Consider the following 26,616-nt stretch of genomic DNA (forward strand, 5'->3'; position numbering starts at 1 on the left):
TCTCAAATGTGAAACATCCAAAAGATGACATGAAGTTAGCAGTCAGATATGTAGGTTGAGCTCAGTAAAAGTCCTGGGCTGGAAACTATAAATTTAGGAATTATCAACACATAGATAGTAAAGAAATTACTCTACCGTGAGATAGTATTTATTGATAGGAAAGCTCTAGAGCAGAAGTGCCAAGGAGTTCCATAAAAATAGTGTGCAAGATTAAATTTATAGGACTGGAGATGAGGGATTAGAAATTAACAGATAAGCAGTTTCTATAAAATGCAGGAGTCTCTTAAAGTTGCTACAGTATTGGGAGCAGATAACATATATTAGAATGTGATAAAGAAAGTAGATATCACTATTTCAAAAGCTTTTGTAGATACTTGATGAGCACACTACATTCAGGAGTGAACCACGAATGTTGGAAAGTGACTCACATCATACAATGAATGAGTCCAGGAACCTGTCACAGGTGTGTGCACCGTTAGACTTGAGTAGCTGGGAAAGCTGACCGTGCTGGATGAGATGAAAGCAAGTGCAACACTGTGGACTGTAATGCGTGAACCCAGGAAAGAATGCCTAGTAATTCGTTGTCTGTAAGCCTTGGGAGTTGTGTTAGAGATACAACAGGAGATAAGTACTTGCCTTGTCCCCACCACCTTAAACCATTAGGTTCCTTAAGTATTAGAATACACTTAATATTGCTGGGGTGGGGGTGGACTCAGGAGGGGGTGGTCAAGGGGGTCAAAAGGTACAAAATTCCAGTTATAAAGTAATAATTCCTGGAGATGTAGTGTGCAGCATGGTGAGTGATGTACAGTATAGTTAATAATATTGTATTGCATATTTGAAAGTTGCTAAGAGAGTAAATCTTAAAAGTTCTCATCACAAGGAAAAGAAATTTTGTAACTGTGTGGTGACAGATGTTAACTAGACTTACTGTGGTGATTTCACAGTGTATACAAATATTAAATCATTAGGTTGTACATCTGAAACTAATATAATGTTATATGTCAATTATACCTCAATAAAAAAAGAATTAATAACCATTTGTAGACTTTTATGTTCTCAGAAGGTTTTTTTCACCCTAGTTCCATGAGGTAAAATATCATTGACTATGTTCCTCCTCCTCCTAGTTGCAAAAGCTCAAAAAGAATCAAAGTGGCTTCTTCCGGTGAACACACTGTGAAGAGGATTAAGTGAGGCCTATAAGACATGGTCCCTCTTCTTAGATGTCTTCTCCTCTTGATTCCTTCCCATCTATTTCTTCCCAAGTCTTTTAGGCTGCTGCAAACTGTGAGAGTTTTGTTTGCCACTGATCCACTTCCTGTCTAGATCTTGACAAGTCCTTTTAGAAGTGACTCTGAATTAGAAACTCTCACCCCACACACAAACACAAATCACCAAGAAATGTAGTACTATACTTCTTATCTATTTTTTCTCTAATGATCAATATATTAAATGGGATCATTTATATTCATCCTAAGAAATTATCTGAAGTGAGCAAGAGCAGTACATGATGGCTAGTACCTTTGGTCTATTAATTTTTTAGGCCCTCAAACTTCTGACCATCAGGAAAATATTAACCAGATCTAATCAGCCTTTTTTTTAAATAATGATTTCCTTTGCCAGCATTTGCATCCATCAATAAATGTTTTTGTATCTTTTATTTCTGAAATAGATCAGCAGATTCATCAAGCCGTGAATAATAGTTCTTACAAGTGACTGGCCCATTGTTAAAATTTGGCACAGGAGAAATGCTATATTTTTGAATTGGGCAAGGAAGCTTACATAAACCAGTCACAATGAAAATCTTCCTCACGAGGTGCTCCCCCCACAACAAATTGCTTCTTGATCACCCTTGTCCCTTTATCAACATCTGTTATTGCACTTCTCAAACCCTGTGGTAATTAGACGCGTATTTGGCCCTACGTCTAGACTGTCAGCATCTTGAAGAGCTTTGCCTTAATCGCCTGGCTCCAGGCTGTGGAGCAAAGTGGCTGAAGCGGGCAGACTCTGGAGGCAGACAGCTTGGATCCCATTTCTGACTCTCTGTTTACCAGCTGTATGATCTTGGGCAAGTTACCTCTCTCCAGTTTTTCTTATTTGTAAAATTCAAATAATATTTACTTCACAGAGTTGTTGGGAGGCTCAAATATAGAATTTTCTAAATTATAGCTTTAAAACTGTTAGGAAATTCTCTGACATGAAGGCATTCCACATTCTTCTTCATGCCACTTACTGCTGATCAAAAACAGAGCAGAGGGAAGCAGACATCAGAATATATGAATGCAGTGCTGAAAACCTTGCATGCCGGTCCAGGCCTCCTTTTTGTCTTTATCGACGGTTTAGCTGAGTAGTTTTCAGTATGAAACCCTCTTCTTGAGCATCTACCCTTCACACCTCCCATCCCCAGTGCTCTCCCCTCCCTATTTGGAAAGGTATGTGGGCATCCTAGTTGTCACCATGACTGGAGGGCACTACTTACATTTAATAGGTGAAATGAGAAATATGCCAGGGATGCTAGGGACTCAGAAATGGAAAGTGGAGTCTAAGACAACCAAAAATCATTCCACCCAGAATGCCAATAGTATGCCTACGTTGAGAGACACTAGTAGCTCCTAGATTCTTTTTTCTAGTTGATAGATTGTTCTATAAGATCAGTATATACATTGCAGCATATAGACCAGGTTGAAAAATCTCCACATGTGTATTCTATGTTGTGTCATTTCCCTCTTCTCTGTGTATAAATTTTCCTTAAGTTAATATAATAGGTATATTCCAAATTTGTTACTTAAGAGTTCTCTTATTCCATTAATTACTATCCGAAGTTTAAGGTCTGTGCTGTTTTAAGGCACCTGAACTCCTTAAATATATAAAGATCACATTTGATAATCAGGAAACCTAACCAACTCATATATGTAAGAGGAAAAGTATGTTTTACTAGAAATAACTAATGCACATGAGATTCAAGTATTGCTAAGGAGTATTCAGAATAATGTAATAAAAGTAAAAATACAAAATAACCCAGGTAGATATGATTAGTGAGAGAAAGATTGTTAAGGCAAGTTCATCCAAAATTAATTGATATACAACAAAAATTTATATGCGTATATAGTCATTCTATCAGTCACATATAAAAATAAGAAATACATGCTTTAATGAACAGAAGAGGAAGAGCATGGGAAGTGAAGAAAGTTGAGCATATTCTTTTTTAGTCTTCCCCTCCCATATCTCCAGCTGAGATCAGCGTGATTAACAGTGAGAAAGAATAAAGCAAATTAAGAATTTTTGTGCTTTCTCTTTCCCTGCTGTTGAAGGGCACTGTTTAGCACTCCCCCACCACTCCTCTTTCCCTTAAGTTTATTAGGCTTTTTTCTATGTATTTCCTGCTAACAGCTGAAAGGACCCCACTTCCTCAGTAAATGGCAGCTGAGGGCACTGGTGACCAGGAGGGGAGTTAATAAACCTCCCCAGTGGTTTAATGTCACAACCCACTGAGTATGGTCATCAGAGGAAGACACGAAAAAGTCCCTTTGCTATGGTGCAGTGTCCTTCAAACTGCTGGTCAGGAAATCATTTTAGAAGGTCTGAACAGGCATTTTAAAAATGGAATACAGTAAAACATAATAGAGAATAACAGTGGACATTGCACAGATCCTTAGCAAGAACTGGATACAACTTAAATCCCACAACCAGAGAGAGAAGGCAGAAAGGGACTAAGTGAATCCACATGTTGGCTGGAGTGGGGTTATATTTATCTTTTGCTTACTGCCGTTTATCTTGCTATTCTGATATTTGTAACATAAGGGTTAACAGTTTACAATTTGTTTTATATTCACATAATTTGCATTTGGTTGTAAAGTGAAGGGTGGGGAAGTTTTTATTTTACTTTCAGCAAAACTGTTAAGACTTTCAACTGAATTGTGTTTGTAAACATTTAGTAGCTCAATTAATAGTAGTTATTATTTATAATGTTTTTGTATTAGTTTCCTGTTGCTACCATAGCAAATAACTACAAAGTGGCTTTAAAGAACCTAAATCTCTAGAGGCAGCGCACGTACCCTGACTCATGGACCTCTTCCTCCATCTTCAGAGCCAGCAACATCAAATTTCCTTGGTTCTTCTGCAGTAGTCGCGTCTCCTCTAGTCCAGGAAGGTTCTCCCGTTGTAGTGACTGTGATTTCATTGGCCCTCAGATAATCCAAGACAATACTTCATCTCGAGGCCCTTAGCCTTAGTCACATCTGCAAATCCATTTTGCCATGTAAGGTACCATATTCACAGGTTCTGGGAATTAGGATGCAGACGTCTTTGAGAGGCCATTTCTCTGTCTACCACAGTGGTCTGTGTTGACTCTTGCTTCCAAACTGATTTCTTGTAAAATAAATTTGTGTAAAAAAATTAGTTGATTTTAAGAAAAATAGTAGTAAAATGTATTTGGATATGGCAAAAATAATGAACATGGTATTTGAATGACTGAAGTTTGGGAAACACTTCCCCTGACAGCCCAGTACCAGAAAGGAGTACAGGCCAGAGAGATAGTGGACCCATCCATATCCTAGGTTCCTCTGCTACAACCAGCTGGCTCCATCCAGTGCTCTAGCCACGTGGGTTCAGCCTCCTCATCCTGAAGAAAGGGATTGCCCCAGACAATCTTCAAAGGTCCCTCCAGCTCCAAATTACTAATTCTGTGTAAATGGTTGCGTTGTGAATTTAAATGTCAAGGCCAAGCACATTGTGAAATATCTCCAAATATCATAAAATATTCAAAAGATGAAAACACTGGTTCTGTCTTAAATGCTGCCTTCCCTAAACATAGTTGTCAAGTCCAAAATGTCAAGCCTTGGCTATTTATTTGGTTATTTGTTTTTACTAAATACCATTTTGAAGTGGTGAGTGCTCATTGTCGGTTGCACTTATCAAACAATTATGGATTCTTTGAGGACATGTCCTGAATTTAGCCAAATAGGAGGTGTTGGACAGGCAGAGGATGGGGTGGTTGGTGGAATAGGACCCCAAAATTCAGTAGACAGTTAAGAGGATTGGTGATTCTTAACATACTTATCAAGCTCATACTTACATTAAATTTATTTAACTTAAAGGGAAAGAAATCTATACTGCTCTTGAGATAATACATTGTTTCGATTCTTAATAACTTTCTGTTCTTTTAATTAAAACTACTTACTAAAGGGTTTTTTTAATTCCTTTCTCTGACAAAAAAAATTTCAAGCTCAATATTATGTTCCTGAAAATAAAATCAATTTTGTCCTGAAATATAGTTTTAAAAATTGTTAACAGTCTGTTTTCTTTGGTTATCTTATAAATAACAGGAGTTTCATGTCAGTTCCCCTTCCTCCTCCACCCTTTTCCCCCCTTTCACTTTGTGCCAATCACAGGTGGATGCTCAGTATCACCCCACAGCACCAGATAAATAAGCTTGGAAGGTTTCCTAGCAACATATTGTTCTGGGAACCTGCTCTGTTTCCCTGAACAAGATGAAGTGAAACATCCTAGAATCTCAGCCAGATGGGAAAGGATTAGCTTATTGAGGATGTTCAATGTATTTTTTAAAATTTCACTTTGAAATGAATCTCTTAACATAAGTAGCAAGATTGACTTTTAAAAGGACACTGTTTTACGTGTTAAAAAAATGTCAATAATGGTTTGAAATTTAAAAATGTGGTTTTAGAAGAAATTCTCTAGGAACAAGCTTGCAATCTGTAATTCAGTCATTGATGAATGGATCCATTTTAGAACCATGTAGAAAGTACTTCAACACAGGACCTGATCTTCAGCCTGGTACCCATCAGTACTGGTATTCAGTTGCAAAAATATTGACATACTTCCCATCTTGTGGCTAATGGCTGCTGGAGTAGGCTCCCTTTTCACCGCACCTCCCACTTCTCCCCTTGACCCTAGCTCCTGGGGGTACATGTGAAACACCTGCTACTGCTTAAAACTCAGACTTCTTGCCTGTTTGCTTCGGCTCCAGGGCTGCTTCAGGGCTAGTGATTTGCCGCTTAATCTTGAGAGTCTGTTTTGGTTTTTGGAGTATGTGATTAATACATACAGAGAAAAGAAAACTAGAGGAAATTGAGGCCCCTATCAAATTCAAGAAAAATAATGTTCTTGCTGTCTTGTTAGCACCTGATCATGTATATTTTCCTGGTTGTTTATCTGGTGATCTTGAGGCGGCCTAGTTGGTAGGTGGTGCTTTCCTCTCTGTGGCACTCCAGTTGGTCACAGCATACTTTTGAAGGTCTCTGGAGACGGAGTAATAAAGGATTAGAATTTCTCATGACAATATTCAGCAGTGGTTTTGCAATTCAGTTACACCCTGGAAAATGTCCTTACTTCTTGTTTGACTGAGCAGACATACCCCCATCAGCCAGATGAATATTGTCATCATGTGTTCCTTGAAGGATTTACACTGTCTATCAGGTTTGGAGTGAGTTTGTGAAACTGTGGTGAGAAGCAGATAATTCTAGTACTTCACATGCTCCTGGATGGGGAGACCACAGTAGTTAGAATAAGATAGGGATGATACCTGGTGTCGGTGCTTTTTATTTAACAAGTTCTCTGGCCAGATCCCAGAGAATTGAACCTATCCTCTTTCTGGAAAAACACAGGGTAACTTTACAGTCATTCCGGGTGCTTTTCATTCTCTCTCACACACATATACCTGTTTTCTAAATGCCATGTTTTGAACTCAACAAGAAACAGTCTGCTGAGGGACTTGTATCGGCCAATTACTTTGGGTAGGTATCATAATGGATACTGAGGGGCATCAACGCATCATCCTTGCCCTCACTGAGTCCCCAAGAATTCAGAAAAATAACACATTATCTTTTTAAAAAACTGAATAAACTTTTTCTTTATTTCAAGTCGCTTACTTTAGGACCTAAACATTAAGGAATGATTTTGATATCTAAAGAAATTACATAATTTTAATTGTTCAAGAAAAGCCTAAAGTAGATTTAACCTGTTATATGGAACATAATAGATTATAATACATTACTTTTAGTGAATACTTTTTTAAAGAAAACAATTTGAAAAGTTTCCATGGACCAGGAGTTATTTTAGATACTTTATCTGTGTTATATCATTTAATTCTCCTGACAACCATTATGAAGTAGAAATTTGTTTGCCTGCCATTTTACAGATGAAGAACCTCGGGCTAAGAGAGTTTAAATACCACCGTTAATAAAACAATAGGAGGCATTCAGAACTTGGTCCATCTAGGGCCAAATTCTATGATCTTTATACTGTGCAATGCTTATTTGTTTATTTTTAGAATTCTAAGATTCTTTAAGATTCTAGTCTTAAGAAAAGAGTAGAATACTGGCTTTTAAAGATGACATAATTTTAACAAGAAATAGATGCGTTGTTCAGATGATTTTCTGTTGTCTTATACACAATGATTCTATATTTCTTTAAATTTTCAGTGACAAGCTTTAGAATCTTCCTTCTCTCTAGTATATTAATTCCACTTGAAAAATTATTTTTTTGCTCAGTTTTTCTATTTATTGTTTTTTTATTGTATTTTATTTATTTTTATTTATTTATTTTTTTGAGGAATATTTAGCCCTTAGCTAACATCTGCTGCCAATTCTCCTCTTTTTTGCTGAGGAAGACTCGCCCTGAGCTAACATCTGTGCCCATCTTCCTCTACTTTATATGTGGGATGCCTGCCACAGCATGGCTTGAGAAGCGGTGTATAGGTCCACACCTGGGGTCCAAATTGGTGAACACTGGGCCGCCGGAGCGGAATGTGCAAACTTAACCACTGCGCCACCGGGGTGGCCCCTCAGTTTTTTATTTTTATAAAATAATAGTTTTCATTTTCAACATGGTAGAAGATCATGAGTGAATTTTACTTAAAGAAAAGTAGTTAACAGAAGTAACAGCACTGTTAAATACATTAACTAGAAAAAGGTATGACATATAAGCAATATTGTAGAAGAGAGATGGACAAACTGCAGCCTATTTTTGTAAATAAAGTTGTGTTGGAGTACAGCCACACTCATTTGTATAACCTATGGCAACTTTTAAGCAGTAATAACAGAGTGGAAGAGTTGCGACCTAGACCGTATGGCCCACAAAGCCTAAATATATGCTATCTGGACCTCTACAGAAAAAGTTTGCAGACCCCTGCTCTAGAATCTAGATTTTTTTGCTCCTTAACTTTGAATTGGATATGCTTCATTAAAATGCCGGGGACTTAGTTAGGAAACACATCAGAAAACATTTTCCTAAGTGATCTCCTTATCTAGCATTCTTTTCCTCTGATCCTTGCAGGTACCAACCAAGAAGCTGAAGAAATATGAGAAAGAATATCAGACAATGCGAGAGAGCCAGCTGCAGCAGGAAGACCCCATGGATAGATACAAGGTATGGGAGCCATGGGCCTCCTGTCAGAGCAAAGTGCCTTCTTTACCCTAAGCAGCAGCTGTGGCACGTTCAGTTCCCTCTGTTCCTTCTCTATTGACGTAGACACTCTGACCATGCTAAATGTCCAGGTATGTTTGCATTTCAGGAGACTCTTGAGTAGCCAACCATAATATTTCTTTTCTTTCAGTTTGTATATTTGTAGGTAACTCCACCTGTTGCATTTATACTGAGAATCTTCATAAGAAGCTGAGAGAAAGGGAAAAAGAAAGAAAGTGGCTATCAACTACTTTCAAAAATGAGGAAAAAAAGAAAATGGCAAAGTACTGTTTTAGCTGTGCACGGTCACATCCACAAAGACTTTTAGAAGGTGAACTGTTCCAAGGCTGGCACAAGAAAGTTTCAGACTTACCTCTGTCTGTGGCAAATGTTAAAAATACAAACTCATTTGGAAGGAGAAATAAAAACCACAAAGGCGTATCGAGCACAGTATTGGTGTTTGTTGCAACATTTATTTCCACAAACAAATTTACAAGTAACAGTGACATTTCACTACACTATGCAGTTTCAGAATCAAAATCATTTCAGTTTAATAGCTTAGTTAATTGTAGTGTTTCTAAAAATTGGGCCATTCACAAAGGTAGATCTCTTCAGTGGTAATTAGCAACACTGTTCCCATGATGCAATGTTGGGAAACACTGATTTTGAACTTATTTCTCCGAGTGAAATATTATCATCTCTCTTCCACGTGTTTTAATTCTTCAGATTCCTCCAGATGCATCGTGGTTCCCTGCCTGTCCACGTCAGTACATTAGGATAAGGGAATATTGTATTTTCACACTGAGCACCACCAATGCTAAAATATCCTGCCAGAAAAAGTTTTGGGGTGGGATTATTAATTAAATTACCCACAGTGGGATGACATCCACTTTTGTAACTAGAGTTGCCTTTGTGTGGTCAGAAGCTGGACATGAGCAGATACAGTCAGATGTACACCTTGTCTCTGTCGCTGAATTGAATAGCATGGAAGGGTCACAGAGGGGCATGGTGGAAGGAGTATATTGATTTTGTGGTTAGACCTGAGTTCAAATCCTAGCTTTCCAAAACAGGAGCACAGGATTTGGAATCCAGGCTGGGGATTTTACTCCCTGTGCCATTGCTCAGCATCTGGGACTAGGTGTTGGCCCTCTTCCTCATCTGTGAGACATTCACTGTATGCATTTCCTTGAGGGACTGTTGTAAAGGTGACGGATGTTGTATGTTAAGTACCAGCACATAGTTGGTGTTCAATAAATGGTTGTTGTTAGCCTTAGTAGGCCTACTGCCTCGAATTACCCAAATATTACTAAAATAGCCAGCCCCTCGCTTATCTTCCTTATATTTCTCCCAAGTATTGCTACCCAATAATCTGACATCAGTCTGTTTCTCTTCTTATTTATAGCTCTAGCTAAAGAACTGATAATAAAACCCCACATACTGTCAGGGTAAATAACTATTAACACATAGGCGCTCATAGAATAGGGTTTGAAGCTAGTTTCCCCACCACCACCTCTCAATAAAACCAATTTTAATATAGCTCATGTAGCATGCTGCTTTAGAAGGGCTTGAAGTAGTCATTATAAAATATTATTGAGGATCCAAAATGAAGCCCTCCCACTGCTTCTATCATTCTGACTTTCTTATTGCTGCCATCAGTATGAATAAAATCTGGGAAGAGTGCTTTAAAAGAGGAGAGAAATGAAAGACTAAAATAGTGTATTTAAAACATCAATCTGGGACTGAACTTGTTGTTGTTTCTTAAATCCTTTTTTAAAAGCAGAAATGTATAGATAAATAGTACAATGTATAGTATTTTTTAAAAAGCACTTATCGCACATAAGACTATGTGTACAATTTTTACTGAAAGATCAAAGTAGAATTAAACTTTTTTTCTTTTTTTGAAAACAGATGCTACTTTTGAGTGTTATAGCCTCTTCATATCTACATAGCTGATATCTACATATCAGATGCCCTCTATAGCTATTTCCTTTGTGTTATCATAATAGCCTCCCAATACATCATCTAACTAATATCTCTATACCCTTTTAATAATGTCTAGACATTTGTACTGGTGATATACTTGATAAAGTTATACTCCTCAAATTATAATTACAATTTCAAACAGTGGCAATTGACAGCATAGTTTTCAGCCATCAACAGATTTGTTCTTTCAGATATTCAATATCTAGTTTAAGAAGTTAATTATAATTATCTTAAAGTAGGAAACTGTCTTAGAAAATACCTTTTAGCATCTTCTAAATTTAATCCTGTCAAGAATAAGATCCATGGCCTGGGAATGAACACTTTATAATTAATAAACCTTGGACTGTGAACCTGGCTTTATAAATCCTTAAAAATAGCTTAGGAGGATCTTTGAGGACGTGAGTGAGAACTTAACCAGTTCACTAACACCCCCTCCTCAGCCTTTAGGATCCATACTGCTTAAAATGCTGTGTCTACACTGTAGCTTGCCTTATGGCAAGGAAGTTAGGAAAGTCAATTGAAAAAAAAAAGGCCTAGAAATGTCATACAATAAGATATTCTAAGAGATTTTTCAGTTTGATGCTATTTCTCTTTGGCGTGGTGGCATAAAAAAGGGCTATTGCAGGGAAGCCAGAGGTGGGGTTAAAGATCCAATAATGCAGAGGTAGTTCTCAGCAGTCATGTTCTGGCTGTATCTATCTAAACATTTTGTGTCTATTTTTATGACATACGCACATACCTACCTTCTCACATTGCTGCCATTATACTCACCTGTATCTAACACTTAAATCTCAACCACAAAGAAAGAGATGAAATGGTGTTAGTATAAATTTATATTTTAGAACCCTAAGCACAATGAAAATGTTCTGGAATTAGGTAGTGGTGATGGTTACACAACTTTGTGAGTAGACTAAAACCACTGAATGGCACATTTAAAAAAGATGAATACTGGGGCCGGCCCGGTGGTGCAGCGGTGAAGTGCGCACGTTCTGCTTCGGCAGCCCGGGGTTCGCCAGGTCGGATCCCAGGTGCGGACATGGCACCACTTGACACGCCATGCTGTGGTAGGCGTCCCACATATAAAGTAGAGGAAGATGGGCACGGATGTTAGCTCAGGGCCAGTCTTCCTCAACAAAAAGAGGATGATTGGCAGCAGTTAGCTCAGGGCTAATCTTCCTCAATAAGAAAAAAAGAAAACCATGAATATTATTGTATGTGATTTATATCTCACACACAAAAAAAAAATCCAAGCAAAATTGTTCCAAGAGGATTGGCATGCACCCTACCATCCTCCTTTCATAAAGCCCAAGTCACGCAAGAGGTACTTGTGCAGAAGCCAAACTCATGGGAGGGAGACCTTCCTGTCAGAACTGGAGCTAATTATTGACTATAGATCCTTTGTGTACCCATACTTATAGGGGAATGGCCAACATAAATAGGTGGTACATTCATTTTCACATATATATATATACACACACACACACACAGACATAAGCATATTCAAGTAGGTAATACACATGTACTCACACTGGCTATGCTACCTGGTTTTGGCATCGGTTGTATTTGAAACTCAGCAAGCTCTGGCATGACTGCTTACAGCCTTTGGTATACTCCTGTTTATCTACATGACTAGATTGCAAGAAATACCAAGGAAATTTTATTGGAAGAAGAATATAGAATATTTATTCTAAGCCTCTTTTATCGTCCTTCAGTTTTACCTGGCCAAATTTGTATAGTAGTATTTATTTACTCTTATATTTTGGTTTGTAAATTTATTTATTGATTTCAATGAAGTAAAATGCAGGATAAAGATTTGTTGGTAGAAATACATTATGTACATTTTCAGTTTCATACAAGTCCGCAGAAAACAAACATTCGTGCATATGTGTAGCTGCTTTCGTACATTTAAAAAATTAGCCAAGCACCTAATAAGCAGTTGCCAATTTCAGAAATTAAAATGTTACTTTCTATTTTAAAGAGATGAATTGTTTCCATTTGGGGAGAGTTAATATTCTAGTGATGTAATCTATCGATGGCACTTTTTTAAAGAACTGCAGTCTTCATTTGTCTCTAGAAGATGACGTGCTTCTCTTGTTTAATTAAAGGACTACTTGCACAAATGTAGGTTAAGCTTTAAAAAGCACAGCTAATTAATTAAATTCAGCGAATCTCCCAAAGCATAACGAAGGTTATGTTATTACCTGTCCAAGATGGGCAAATCCTAGAAAGACTCAAGAATGCTTAAACTCTCTTGGGTTTGGGACACAAAGAGTATTATAAATACTTAATTTCTAATTGTAGTATCTTATCCATGTTCAGTATAATTAAATTTACAATGTTTAACTTCCTTCTTGAGGTTAGACATAGTAATTTTTTTAATCAAAATGTAATTCAAGCAGAAAAAAGATGATTCCTCTAAGCCTACAAAGAGTTTTTCTTGCACATACTAATTTTCATAGAGCAGTTGTCCCTGCATGTAATTTAAGATTAAGCTGTTTAATTATATGTAGTAAAAACAATACAAGCAAAATATTTGAAGTAAAGCTTAATTGTACTTGTATTATTTGCCTTCCTTACATATCTAATAAAATAAATTAGAGTAATTATCACATTTTATTTTTAACTTGACACGTGAAGTTTAAGTTATGCTAACCTTCTTACCTGGAAAAAAAAATAATAAAAGGTTTCCCTTTTGTTACTGTGTTGGGCCCTTCCTTACTCAAACAACTCAAGATAAGTGAATCCATCTTTGAAAAATGTTTTTCTACCAGTGAAAATACATTTATATTTTATTATTTTTCCACATCACGAAGACTGTTGTTTGCTTTTGGAAATATTTTTGTTATGAAATAACGTGCTTTTAATGAATGGTGAGAGTCGAGAGGATGGTTTCTACCTGCGTGTGATAACTTCATGGTAAACTTCAGAAGGCTGCTACTCTTCCTTTGCGAGCTTGGATCACCGATGAATTCATCGTTGTAGGACAATGGAAGATGCAAGCCTCAGCCCTCTTGAGGCCTGTTGAGCAACTTAGCTAAGAAGGAGCAGGTGGTGTCTGATGATGCTTGTCTGCCGATTGAGCTAGACTTTACACTGGAGCTGTAAATGTTATGTATATTAAGAATTTCTAAGTGTGTTTATTGATAATCTTCAGAATTAATTCTCCAAAAATTTCCTTCAATTTCTACTAAGTTTTATTTCCTTTAAAGTAATATTACTGAGAAAATGATGTCACACTCATACATTTCTACATCATCTGTAACCCATTTGCTTTTTCAAAATTTGATTTGTATGCTAGAGTAGAGTAGAGATCTGCAAATTGTGGGCCAAATCTAGCCCACTGCCTGTTTTTGTAAATAAAGTTTATTGGAACACAGCCACACCCATTTGTTTACTTATTGCCTGTGACTGCTTTTGCACAACCAATGACAGAGCTGAGTAGTCTCAACAAAGACCATATGGCCTGCAAGGCCTGAAATGTTTACTGTCTGGGCATTTTCATTAAAAGTTTGCTGACCCCTGTGCTAGAGTATAATCTAAGATTGCTTTTTAAGAGCTAAAAGAAATGCAGTCTGGTTTACCAACTGCCAGTTAGTTATCACTGACTAGATTTTGTTTTTAGTTTGACATTTAAAATTTTTAAATTTCCACTGGAAAGATAAAATTGGATATGTTGGGTAAAGGAAGAGCATCAAATGATTTCAAATATCCAGGTTTTCTTTCTCAAATCTTCATTTATAGACAATATCGACATTTAAACATTTCTTTGAATGTCAAAAAGCTGATAAAATTTGAATATGATGATTATCAACTCGTTTGAAAGAGGTATCCAAAAGAAAATATGTGAGAGTTGAGTGTTGTTGCTGATGAAATTGCACTGTATCTTTTAAGAAGACATTTTCTCCTGACCCCTAAATGTCTTTAAAAATGTGTGCCAAGAATTCGTTAGAGCAGCAGACAACACACCCAAAATACCGAGCTAGAGTTTCTAAAGCCGCCTGCTTCCCCATCATTTTTTCCTGAAAGGCTTAGTGTATTTTCTTTTGATTGCCAGTTCACATTTGTCTGTTTTCTCATCTTGGGAAAAATGACGTTCACCATCGCTCGCACTGCTTCACCCAAACTTCAGTCCCCAGACAGGGAGGAGACCTGGGATCGGTCCTTCTTTCACGTTCCCCTGCCCAGCAATTTCATCCTGTTGTCTGAAGATGAACTCTTTTGCAAGCTTTCCGACCTTGTCATAGAAGGAAGTTCCTTCCACCCAGCTTTAATAACACTGTATAAACAACTCACCATAGTTGCAAACAGTTCCACATACAGCGTTTTCGTTAGTCATGCAAACTGCAAATAGCAGTGTGGAGAGGGAGGAGTTTAGTGTATCAGTCAGTCTTCCTGAGTTGAGACTTGCCCACTGGCTGCCTCAAGTATATTTTTTCCATCAAATGTTTGCAGTCATAGAGAGAACTTAGAGTTTATGACACTTTAAGGACAAACAAAATAGCATTAATAAGTGTCTGTTTTTGTTATTGCCATTTCCTAAATGTATTAGTAGGTGTGCAATTTCATTGGATATTCTTTTTTTTTTTCAATTGTCTTTGTACCTATGATTGAAAACGGTAGTTGGTCTATGACTTTTGAGGAGGTAAGTTTTTTATCTATGTGTGTCTGTACTATCAGCGTCTGTCTTTCTGAAAAATGCAGTATCCTCCTCCCGAAAGTTACTAACCAAGCTTTCCCAGCTGCACGTCTCCTATGCAAGAGGGGAGGGAAGTAACGAGGAAAGTTGTCTGCTTTTTGTTCAAATGGTGTCAATTGTGTGAGATGGTGGATGTTTCAAACAGTGTGATGTGAGTTTTAAGGGTTATGTAAGCATGGTCTCCTGTAGTCTTTTCTGAAAGGCGAGGGAAGCGATTTGCCTGTTTTGTTTATGGGCTCTGAGCATTCAGCACATCTGCTTGTGCAGACGTACAGCATGTGAGTCTGGACTGACTGAACTTAACGGGGCTGGCTTCAGGTCTGTCTCAGTGGGCAGCCCTTGCCAACATTTCAAAATGAACCAAGCAAGGTTACTCCCTTTCCCAAGCCCAGCAAAGCTAAACTTTCTTCCCCATTCGAGCATAAAGGCAAACTTTTTCTTGAATCAGTCAGTTCTAAAAACAGTTTTGGCTCCTCAAGAAAGGCTGGAAAAGACAGCCAGGTAATGTCATCTCTCATTAACCCTTGGTGAGTGCGGGCAGGTTCTTCTTCATAGAAAATCCCCATCTCAGTAGCAGTGCCTCACTGTGGCACCCGGTAGCACCGGAGGACTCCCGAGGACCCCTCGCTGCCCTCGGGTTCATGCTTGGAGGACGATACTGCATTTTCGACCCCGTAGCTTGCTTTCCCACGTGTCTGTGAGTGCAGAGCAGGAGTCTCACTTCCACTGTGCTGCTTGCTTTGCAGACACCGAACTGAAGCTTCTTGCTAAAGCAAAAGCCAGTAGGCATGCCCCCTAGGCTATTCTGCTTGTAAGGGACCCTCAGACACTCATAATTTCTCCCAAATCTTTCCTGCTCCACCCCCCTATCCCCTGAGCTGTGTGTCTATAAGGAAGGGTTCAAGTTGCAATAGCATCGTAATGGGAAGTTACTAATCAGAATTTCAGCCGAGCTCACATCTCTTTCTTATATAATATAACCCATCAGACATTTATCTAATGAATAGTGAAGAGCTACCTGTTGTGTTTTTTAAATACTTTTAACAGAGTGCTTTTCCACGAGCATCATGTGACTTTATCTGGAGGTTACTTTAACTCGATTCTAAGCCTTTGTCACTGTAACCTGAAAAACTGGTAGCTGCAATATTTTCACTTGTGCCAAATTAATGTAAATAAATAGTTGAGGGAGCTTTTGTAGTCTGGAGTCCTGCAAGTACAATTTCAGTAGAAATAGGACATAACTCAGGAACAGGTATTGGAGTAGTCTTATCATGGTCTCTTTTGAAGAGATTTATCGAGAAATGAGAAAAATCTCTTCCCTATCTAGGCAGTCTGCATTGTGAAACAATGTGATGAAATTGTGCTGGCTATTGCTGCTTGTTCTTGGCAAGGAGGAAATTTTTTGGAAAAGTTTCTGGAACTTTTTTTTAGCCTAAGTTTTCAACAAGTATGTAAGTTGTTTGCACAAAAAGGGGTAATAGTAAGATATATCAGAATGAACGACTAATTCTCCAGCCCCTGCTAGAATTTGGATATTTCAGCAAAGATTGAAAGATTCAGCTGTAGGCACCGTGGCTTTTTTTTATATTTTAGTCTCCTTTTTTTTTTTTATGCTTCTGTGGGAGGCTGGAACTTCTGTGTATCAAGGGGACAGACAAAATTTGATGAGTACAGTTTGCTCCTACAAATATGTATGCTGTCTTTTCAGGAATCTCTTGGGAAAGAGTTCCTGGCAAGGTGGCACTTTTGAGGGGCTACAGTGTATACTGGCCACCAAGGACGATCCAGTATGGTTTCGTGTGGAATGTGAGCCTATAACAGGAGTGGACTTGAAAAAATTTCTTGTTTTGGCATTTTATCCTTTCCAATGGAATTGAAATTCTGAATTACTTTTTATTTTTTAAATGACTTCTTAGACTTTTTTAAATACATGTATTATATATTTATTGTAGAAATCTTGAAAACATTTTAAAAGCACAGACAACAATAAAAACCCACTACTCACAGTTAATGTTATTCATGTTGTTATGAAAATGAGATTTTCCAGTTACTTGTCTTTTTTTCTCTGTAAGGTAGCATAAGCATTTCTTCTGTCGTTAGAGATTTGTCATTTATATTTTAACACTGCATGGAATTCTATCATGAATTTGTTTAAAAGTACCTAAGTGATTTTGGTTTGTTTTTATCTTTTTTAGTAGATACCTTTTTCAAAAATGTTTCTCTAGCTCTCCCAGTCTACCTTTTCCAAAAGAAAAGACAGAAATGGACCCTGGTGGCTGGTTATAGTCAAAGTGCATGTTCGTCCATTAGCTTCCCGACTGGCCCTGGTTTTGGGTCCTTTGCCTCCATGAAAGCCTTAGGCTTTGCCCTTACCGCCTGCTTCTCAGTCCTTCTTTAAAAAAAAAGAAGAAAAAATTCACTTCACCCCTCCCACCGTGTTATAATACACCGTCTTCCGGGGCATACGTTTGTCGTCTGGTCGTGCAACACTGCTTTGTCTGAGTTTTTGCCACCCTTGCATAAAGACTATTAGGAGTATGAATCTGAAAAACAGGAAGGTCTCATCACATTGATGTCTTTCCTGTCAGCTTCTTTTGAATCTCCTGTAACTATTAACAGTAGCAAAGAAAGCACTTTTGATACTTTCGAATGGAAGACACCAAATTGCTATTCTGACAATAGATGTGAATGTGCACAGTTTGTAATGGCTAGCTAAGGGGAGACCTTACTTCATAGGAATTAGTGACTTGGTTCTTTGAAACTTTGTTTCAGATTTTTCCTGGAAATTCAAGGGGAAAAAAAACTCATTAATGTATTTTACCCAGAATCTTTTAATCTTAAGTTTAAAAAAAAACCAAACATACGTTTAGAGACATTATCATCAGGACCATTGTCCTTACTAACACAAAAATTGGTGTTCAGAAAAGTAAATATGTTCCTACCCAAAAAATGAAAATGTCAGTTGATAGCAAAGTCTTGAACCCATGTATACTGATTCTTGATTTAGGGCTCTTTAATATACTCAAATAATTTAAAGATATTGGGAAAACAATTTGAAGAAATGTCTAGTGTTTTCCCCCCATTTCATCCCTGCCGTGTCTTGCAGTTTCCTTTGAGGTCAAGGGTGGGATTATTGTGCATGTTTCAAACAAAGAATTGCCTGTGTCTGTGTTTTAGGTCTGTATGAAAACCTCACAGGATTGGGGGTATGTTTGGAAATTTTGCTCTTTGTGGCCCAGTTGTTAAAATGAAGTCTTGTCTGGAGGGTGGAAGGGACAGTTGTAAGTTTCACGGGGTGGAGTACCGCATCCGCACTGCCAGCTTAACTCACCGTTGTTTCCAGACAGCAGTCCTGCCTTCCTGTGCCACTTGCACCTTCTCCTTTTTACACCTTCAAAAGTTCACTTTGTTGTTGTTGCTTGTTTCTCCTCACCAATTCTGTTTGTTTTGTTAGTCCATCCACGCACTAATGCCAGCTTCTGGCTGTTGATCTTTTTCTGCAGAGGGAGAACCGGAGATTACAGGAGGCCAGCATGAGGTTGGAACAAGAGAATGATGACCTTGCCCATGAACTTGTAACCAGCAAAATTGCTCTACGGAATGACTTGGATCAGGTAAACTTGATAGGACTGTGATGGCCTCTTCAAGGGCAAGGACCAAGCTGCTTTCACTGCAGTCCCCCTGGGGCTTGCTCTGTACTTGACTCTGAGTGAACTTCTGGATGGATGAACGGATGGGTGGCAGGTGGGAGGGGACTGTTCTTGCGAATTGGAGAGGGGAGAAAACAGAAGCCTTTGAGACAAGTGTGGGTCATTTCCAAACAGCACGTGTGACATTCTTCCTTTTATACCTCTAAACTTCTCTGGTGTCTCTTCTCTTAATCTGTATTTTCCCAAACCAAGGGCTGCCAGCATAATTACTTGAGAATATCAGTCGTCAAAAGTATACCACTACCCCTCTAACAGTGGTAGGCACTTATACTTTTTGTTCCAAAAAGTATTTGCGTCTACAATAAATGTGAAGATTTTATATGAAGTATGTACATTAGGATACGTATATTGTTGAGGTGACGGGCATCCTAGTGGCTAAGAGCCAAGACAGCCTGCATGTGAATCCTGGCATGGCCACTCACTAACCCTGTGACCCTGGGCAGTTCTTAACCTGCCTGTAGGTGTGAAACAGTTTTTACCTCCTAGGGATGATGTGAGAGTTAAATAACATACAGCACTACAATTGTATGTGTTCAATAAACCTTAGCTATTGCTAGGAAGACCTTAAATTGTTTAATTTCCCTCCTTCTTTCCAAGAGTACTGATAGCCTGAGGACTTCCTGTTTTCTATTGCTGGTGTCTTTGGAGATAATTGGCAGTGTGGAGAGAGTCTTGTGCAGATTTAAAATTGTCACTCTATTTTCTGACTTTTAAAAAGTGAATATTCCCAACAAATGGTTCAGTGTCGGAAAAATTGAGACAGACTGTTGAATCTGTGCTCTAACTATGCATTGACAATATTTAAAATACAAATGCATTAATATAAATGATTGAATGTTTAAAATTGAAGGAATTTTTTAAATGTTTAAAGATAATCCCTGCCACAGCTCCTTTTTCCCATATAAACAGCTAATTTTGCAGCTCAAAAGTTTTGACCACATGGGGCTGGCCCAGTGGCATAGCGGTTAAATTCACTCACTCCACTTTGGTGGCCTGGGGTTCATAGGTTTGGATCCCAGGCACAGACCTACACACCACTCACCAAGCCATGCTGTGGCAGCATCCCACATACAAAATAGAGGAAGATTGGCAACAGATGTTAGCTAGGGCCAATCCTCCTCACCAAAAAAAAAGTTTTAATCACAGTAACATAGGAGATCACTGTTAAGGAAAATCGTGCTAAAGGGGGAGAGGAGGAAACTGAAGGAGTCAACACTAAATGGAGTTTGAAAATAAAACAAAAACTCTGCAGCTTGGGACACAGGATGTGAAAGGTAGAAAAAGCAGCCCAGTTGGGCAGAGGGGTGGGGTAGGGGGTGGCCCTTTTAACCACAAACCCCACTCAGGCAGCCTATTTGGGAGTTGTTAGAGGCAGTATGAAAAACTTGTGACTCAGAGAGTCAGAGCCACACCCAGCCTAAACTCAGCTCTTGTACATTTTTGTATTAATGAGACTATACTGATGAGTCATTATTATCCTGAAATTCTTGGTTCCTTATTAGCTTTCCAGACGGCCTTGACTCTGCCATTTTGAATCTTTTATCCATTAGTAGTTTTCTTAAGATGGCAAACTAAATGAAAAAGTTTTAAGCAGTTGGACTTGGTAGGGATGCAGTGAAATAAGCTGGAAGGGTTGTAAATTGAAAGTTCTGTGGGAAACGTATTCGGTAATATATATCAAGCCTTTAAGAGGTCTAAAAAATAAAATTAAACATTTGCTGAGTACCTACTATACACCAAGCACAATATTTAGCAATTTTTAAGCTTTATCTCATTTAATCTTCCTAATGACTCCATTAAGCAGGTATTATTTTAATCCTCCATTTTATAAATGAGAAAACTGACATATATATTGTCTGACTTGGAAAGCTATCCTAAAAAAATAGAGATTTGGTCAAAAATATATATACAAGGTTGTTTACTGCAGTGTACTAAAAAATAGAAATGTGATGTATGTGTCCAATAGAAGGGGAGAATGAAAGTGTACTGTAAAATGTCCTTTTGGAATAGTTTTTAAAAACAAAGGGAAGATAATGATATAATAATTTTTTTAAACAGTAAGTTTATCTGTATATAATGTTTGTGTCTAAGCTGCAAGGGATATGGCTGGCCTAGGGCCATCATGTAGGAAGGGAGGCTAGACTATACCTCCACAGGAAAAAAGCCACCAGGAAATACATCAAAATGTTACTACTAGATGTCTCTGGGTGATAAGTATAAATCTAATTTTTATATTCATCTTTATACTTTTAATTTTTTCAATTATTTATCTTTTATAAGAAGACTTTTAATAACTACCCTTGGTTAAGTAATAATGTGCATTATAGCTTTTTAATAATCAGCGAAAATATATTATTTTTTATTATTATTATTTTTTTAATAAAGATTTTCTTTTTTTCCTTTTTTCTCCCCAAAGCCCCCCAGTACATAGTTGTATATTCTTCGTTGTGGGTCCTTCTAGTTGTGGCATGTGGGACGCTGCCTCAGCGTGGTTTGATGAGCAGTGGCATGTCCGCGCCCAGGCTTCGAACCAACGAAACCCTGGACTGCCTGCAGCGGAGCACACAAACTTAACCACTTGGCCACAGGGCCAGCCCCCAAAAATATATTATTTAAAAAAATTGTTTCACCACCAAGAAAATCCATTTAGTGGGTCAGTCTGGAATGACTGCTCCAAGGGTACTCCTGAGATAATGTATTTTTGAGTCTCTGGCTACCTCATGTGGATGCTAAATTAGTCCCTGAAGAAAAGATTCCTTCATTCTTTCTTTTATTCCTTCTCTCTCTTATTTCCTCCCTTCCTACCTCTCTGTCTCTTTTTTAAAAAGTAAATAAGACCTGGCCCCTGCCTTTTGAAGCCTATTATGGAGAAGAAAGAATAAAAATTGCTATTTCATGCAATTCATGCTATTTCATCCTCCTAACATCTGATTTTGCACTTTCTGCCTGAGTGGGGCTTATTTGCACATCAAAACGCTGGCCCTGCAGTTTCGCTGTCTTGCCCTTTGGGCTCGGTGACGGGCGTTAGCCTGCCAGTGGAAGTGCTGGTTTGCCTGCCTTCGCCTAGTGTGCCCAGTACTTTTCCATTCCTATTTTATCAAAATCAGATCTTTTAATTAAAATAGCAGAACTTTGGCAAACATTAAACAAACCTGAAAGCAGATTGTATTTGAGACAATATGTGAAGAAAACAAACAATAATTTTATGCAGTTAGGTACTTTTAAAAAATATTCCTTACCCTGTCATTTTGGTGCTGGCTTCAGGCTTCCTGGGCATCAAAGTCTCTTAAGTTTTCTCTCTGACAGACCCATCTCTTTTAACAACTCGCCCTCCCTCAGACTCCTTAAATAAGGACTTCTCAGTGATTAGAAATGAAAAAAGATACAACATCTCCATTTCAGTTTCTGTTGCTACCTGCTTTCAGGCCCTTCCTGTCCTTTCTTGTTCCCATGGAACAGAAGGAAGAAACACAACCAGTACTTTCCCACTGAAGCCTGTGCCTACCTCCCTTCTAACCACAGCAAGTTCTGTGTGGGACCAGAAGCTACATGTAGTATGTGGCAGATTCTTTTGTTTTAAATTGAACAACTGGCTTGGCTAGTTCTTTCTGGAATGTCCTCATCCATGATGTTAGAGCTGAGCCTTTTGATCAGGTTATAGGTCAGTTCATGATTAAATCACACATCGCGGTGCTTGTTTCTCTCATGTAAATGTCAGAGAAGCATTCAATAGGAATTAGAAGTTGCAGCATCAGTAAGGTATTATAAGATGTTGGTAAGTGATTAGAAGACTAGAATGACAGTGGTTCACTCAGTCTTATCAAATCGTGGTGAAGGTTTTATAATTTGGGTTCAAAGATAGAATTTGAGTATCTGTCTTTATTGTTACGTTCCTAGAGATTCATTTGACATCAAAGATGATTTCTACTTAAGTGAGGTATAGAGGTTGGCTATACAAAGACCCAGAAGACCATTTTTAGAGGGAGAACCAAGTTGTTTCAGATCTGGTCCTGTTGTGGTGAGCAGAAGAATCACTCCCATTTCACTGTATCACATGGAGGAGAAACTTTGGCTGAAGCTCCTTGGAAAACTCTGGAACTCCTCCCGTGAAGGAGCCACAGCAGTTTCTGCAGATGTCAGATCTGATAACAGCAGAGATAGAGGGAGCTTGCCTCGCCTTGGCCTAGTGAAGAATGTGCAGCAGAAATGTGTAAATAAAAATAATAGGTCTTCTCATCATAAATATTTAGATGTTTATTAAAAATTTCCTCAGAGAAGTACTTTTTTATTTTACCTTTCCTCACAGACATTTCCTAAACAATAAAATGTCTAGATACACTGAAGAATTTAAGAAACTTGTTACTGAATGTCAGGATAGCATTGACTATTCAGAAGTTTACAAAAGGCTAAAATTTTGGGTGTATCTCTCTCTAAGAAGCCTAACTTAGAAAACACTTATTTCAGAGTGTCGTGATGTATATTCTAAAGGGGCTCTTCTCTTCACCAAATGGAGGTTTCTGAGGGTACTGTAAGGGGAGGTTACATTGCAGGCTCCTTTATTGGCAGGGCTGCCACCCGGATATGCCAGGGTAGGCCTTGAACAGGGGGCTGCAGTGGCAGGGAGGTGGGTTTGGTTAGAGTTTCAAGAACACTACAGTGATCAGCACAGCTGCCCTTGGTTCGCCACTCTGTGACCCTCCGTCAGAGACTCTGCAGAGGGTCGTCCTGCTTGGTGGGGAACCTCAGTCGTCTGGCGTGAGCTCTAGGATCCCCAATTTCCATACTTAACACCAGGCATCTTATAATTTATGAAAACTTAGCTTGCAACGTAAATGTTGCATTTTTTGAGGCCCACCTCTAATTTTAGGATATTCTTTTGCTGTATCGATTTCCCCCCTAAAATCTAATGTATCAGAACAAATTTTAGAGTCTTTAAAAGGGACCTTTTCACTTTAACTACCCAACAGTTCCAGATCAACTGAAAACAGAGCTATAACCACTGGGATATGGGGTGTCAGGAACCGTAAGGCAGTGCGAACAGAGAGGCTGCAATGCAGTTCCTCTGCCAGGACAGAGCAGACTGTGCTGCTGGCCATCTGGACACGTGGGAGATATGGCAAAACACAGACAGAGGCCACCTGGCCAGTTTGCATGATGACTTGGATAACGTTTCACTGCTGTCAGCCAGGGGTAGCTTCTTCAAATAGCTGCCTCTCCTCTACGTCTGTGGTTTTCTCTGCTGAACTCATCCAGTGGCCCTCTGCCACGTCCACTCCACACAGTCCACTTCTGCAGTGCCTTAGAGAGCCACATGCGTTCGTGCATCACATACTGTGGAGTACCTGCTCTGGACCTGGTACTGGGCTAGGTGCTGGGGATATGGTGACGAGCAAAAGAGAAACAGTTCCTGCCTCCCAGAGCTTAAAGTCTAGTGGGCAAGAAACATAAATCACACATGTAATTTGTTACTACAGATTGTACTTTAAGTACTGTCAAGGGAAATATGAGAGAGTTAAACAGAGGAACTGATTGAGATGAGGGTGTGTGGGACGGGGTTCAGGCCACGCTTCCCAGCAGATGTAAACTTGAGCTGAGACCTAAAGGGTGAAGTAAGTGCCCTAAAGTGTAAAATAGACACTTGTTTACGAAGTTAAATAGACACACAGTGCTTTCGTAGTTAATTTTGGCTCTGTATCCAAGACCAGAGTATGGTCTCTGAGCTTTTCTTGGCCATTCTAGAAAAATTGTCTTTTCCGTCTGGATTCCTGGTCTCTACATCAGTTTCCTTCAGGGCTATCGCTGTCATGGGTTTTTGGTCTTAATTTCTCCTGACTAGACTCACTGTCCTGTGTGAGTAGCCTGATGGGCCAGTTTACCTGAGCTGGTCTTTGAATTTTCTCACTTAACTGTTATCCATGGATCAGCCCGTCGGCTCATCCTCTCTGAATCCACTCCCTTGCTTCTCCAGCTAGAAGCTTCTCTGTGAGGCTCCACCCCTCACGCAATCCATCCACACAGTCTCAGAGTGAGTGCTGTTGTGACAAGCATGGAGACAACAAAAACAAACACATAGATACAGAAAATAGATTGGTAGTTACCAGAGGGGAAGGGAGTGATGGAAGGACGAAAGGGGTAAAGGGGCACATGTATACAGTGATGGATGGAAGCTAGACTTTTGGTGGTAAACACGATATGGTCTATATAGAAGCAGAAATATAATAATGTACACCTGAAATTGATATAATATTATAAACCAATGTGACCCCAATAAAAATAAATAAATAAAGCATTGAGCAAGAGCATGGGCTTTGATGCCATTCAAAATCTGAATCCAGATCATGGCTGTGACATTAGAGGTGTGTCCCAGTCAGGTCATTTGATCTCTCCAAACCTCACTGTCATTATCTGAAATAATTATTCTCATGAGGATCAGAGATAATATGAGCCAGAAATATGATAATATTTCACTTGCACTCAGTGACAGCAGCCACCCTCTGGGTGAGCTCGGAGGGGAAAGAATGGCTTGCAGCAATGTTGGAAGAAGAATCAGTGGAGACTGGAGAAAGTACACAGACTTTCTTCACCTTCTGTGTGACTGTGATGCGCTCTGATTTGCAGGCAGAAGACAAGGCAGACGTGTTGAATAAGGAGCTCCTCTTGACCAAACAGAAGCTGGTGGAGACTGAAGAAGAGAAGAGGAAGCAAGAGGAAGAGACTGCTCAGGTAAAAGGCGTGGGCCGGCTTCCCTTTACACGGGGATGTTGGTATGTGGAGTTGATTAATACTATAAACAAGAAGTAACATTAAATTTATTTTAGATCAAGAGCACTGTTGAAACAGTGCATGTGAGTAGCATCGAGGCTCGACATTTCTTTTGAAGGGTGTTAGAAGAGGAGGCACATTTCCACCCTTGAACAGCTTTTAGGAATTTGCCTTTACTGAGATGTCTAGCAAGAGTGTTAAGTTTTCTCTAAGTTTAGTAACTTGGAATCATGATCCAAGAGCTCTGACAAATCTGCAAATTTCGTGTTGTATCTCCAAGATAATTGACTTCTCTGAAGTAGTTTATGAGGATTGTTAACCTGAAGGCCTGCAGAGATCTCTGCTGGGAGTTGCCTCAGTCAGTCACGCTTAATTTTCCTGATTCACGCCTTAGAAGAGGGAGCACCAGTGTTCCTGGCGGAACCTTATTCCCTGGGGGAGTGAAAAGAAACCCTTTAGGAATCGGCCTTGAAGTTAGCACTTTACCATCTTCAGGTGAGTTGCGAGGCCAATCACCGGAAGACACCACCTTTGCAAAGGATCCAGATAGGTCATAGGAGGGGCCTCTTGCCCCAGGAGTCAGAGCTTCCCACTTCCCTAAGGAAGAGCAGAGTGTTTCACCGTGTTCTCCATCCCTGTCCGTCCCAGCCAGTTAGGATTAACTCGTTTATTTTAATGAGTTTTATTCTGAGACATGGATAATGCTAAATGTAAAACAGACCGCAAAGCATTTCAAAAACCTACATCCAAGCAACCAGAAAAAGTTCTGGTAAAGTTACTCATGAAGGGATGTATTGTTTATAAAAAGTCTTCCATGTTTTGGGGTTGTTTTTTTTTTTTTGAAAATGATGAAATGAGTCTTGAACAATTACTATGGACCAAGATTTTTTTTATGTTCTCAAAATTTTTCAGGGGCTGATTATCCAGTTTGATCTAGGCCTTTTGATGGGTTCTGTTTTTCCCTTTACCTCCTGCCTTTTTTAGGCCCACTTCAGTACTTTACATAAAGAATGAAGCTATTAGCAAATGTATTTAATCCATGTT

The 26,616-nt window shown here is 38.9% G+C and overlaps 1 protein-coding gene across 19 annotated transcripts in view; it reads left to right on the top strand.

Annotated features, from left to right (window-relative positions):
* RABGAP1L (RAB GTPase activating protein 1 like) overlaps nucleotides 1–26,616 on the top strand; it is a 675,876-nt gene that overhangs the window by 633,696 nt on the left and 15,564 nt on the right. For 9 of the 19 annotated variants that reach the window (XM_070590936.1, XM_070590934.1, XM_070590935.1 and 6 more), the window contains 3 exons: nucleotides 8,293–8,385; nucleotides 18,604–18,714; nucleotides 25,429–25,533. In XM_070590936.1, coding sequence (XP_070447037.1) covers nucleotides 8,293–8,385; nucleotides 18,604–18,714; nucleotides 25,429–25,533 — 309 coding nt within the window. Of the gene's footprint in view, nucleotides 1–8,292; nucleotides 8,386–8,572; nucleotides 8,872–14,700; nucleotides 15,047–18,603; nucleotides 18,715–25,428; nucleotides 25,534–26,616 lie in introns of those variants that run through there. The other 10 variants (XM_070590944.1, XM_070590942.1, XM_070590940.1 and 7 more) reach the window with 2 other exon arrangements.

Source organism: Equus przewalskii, chromosome 23 (genome assembly GCF_037783145.1).
Source record: "Equus przewalskii isolate Varuska chromosome 23, EquPr2, whole genome shotgun sequence".
Taxonomy (NCBI): domain Eukaryota; kingdom Metazoa; phylum Chordata; class Mammalia; order Perissodactyla; family Equidae; genus Equus; species Equus przewalskii.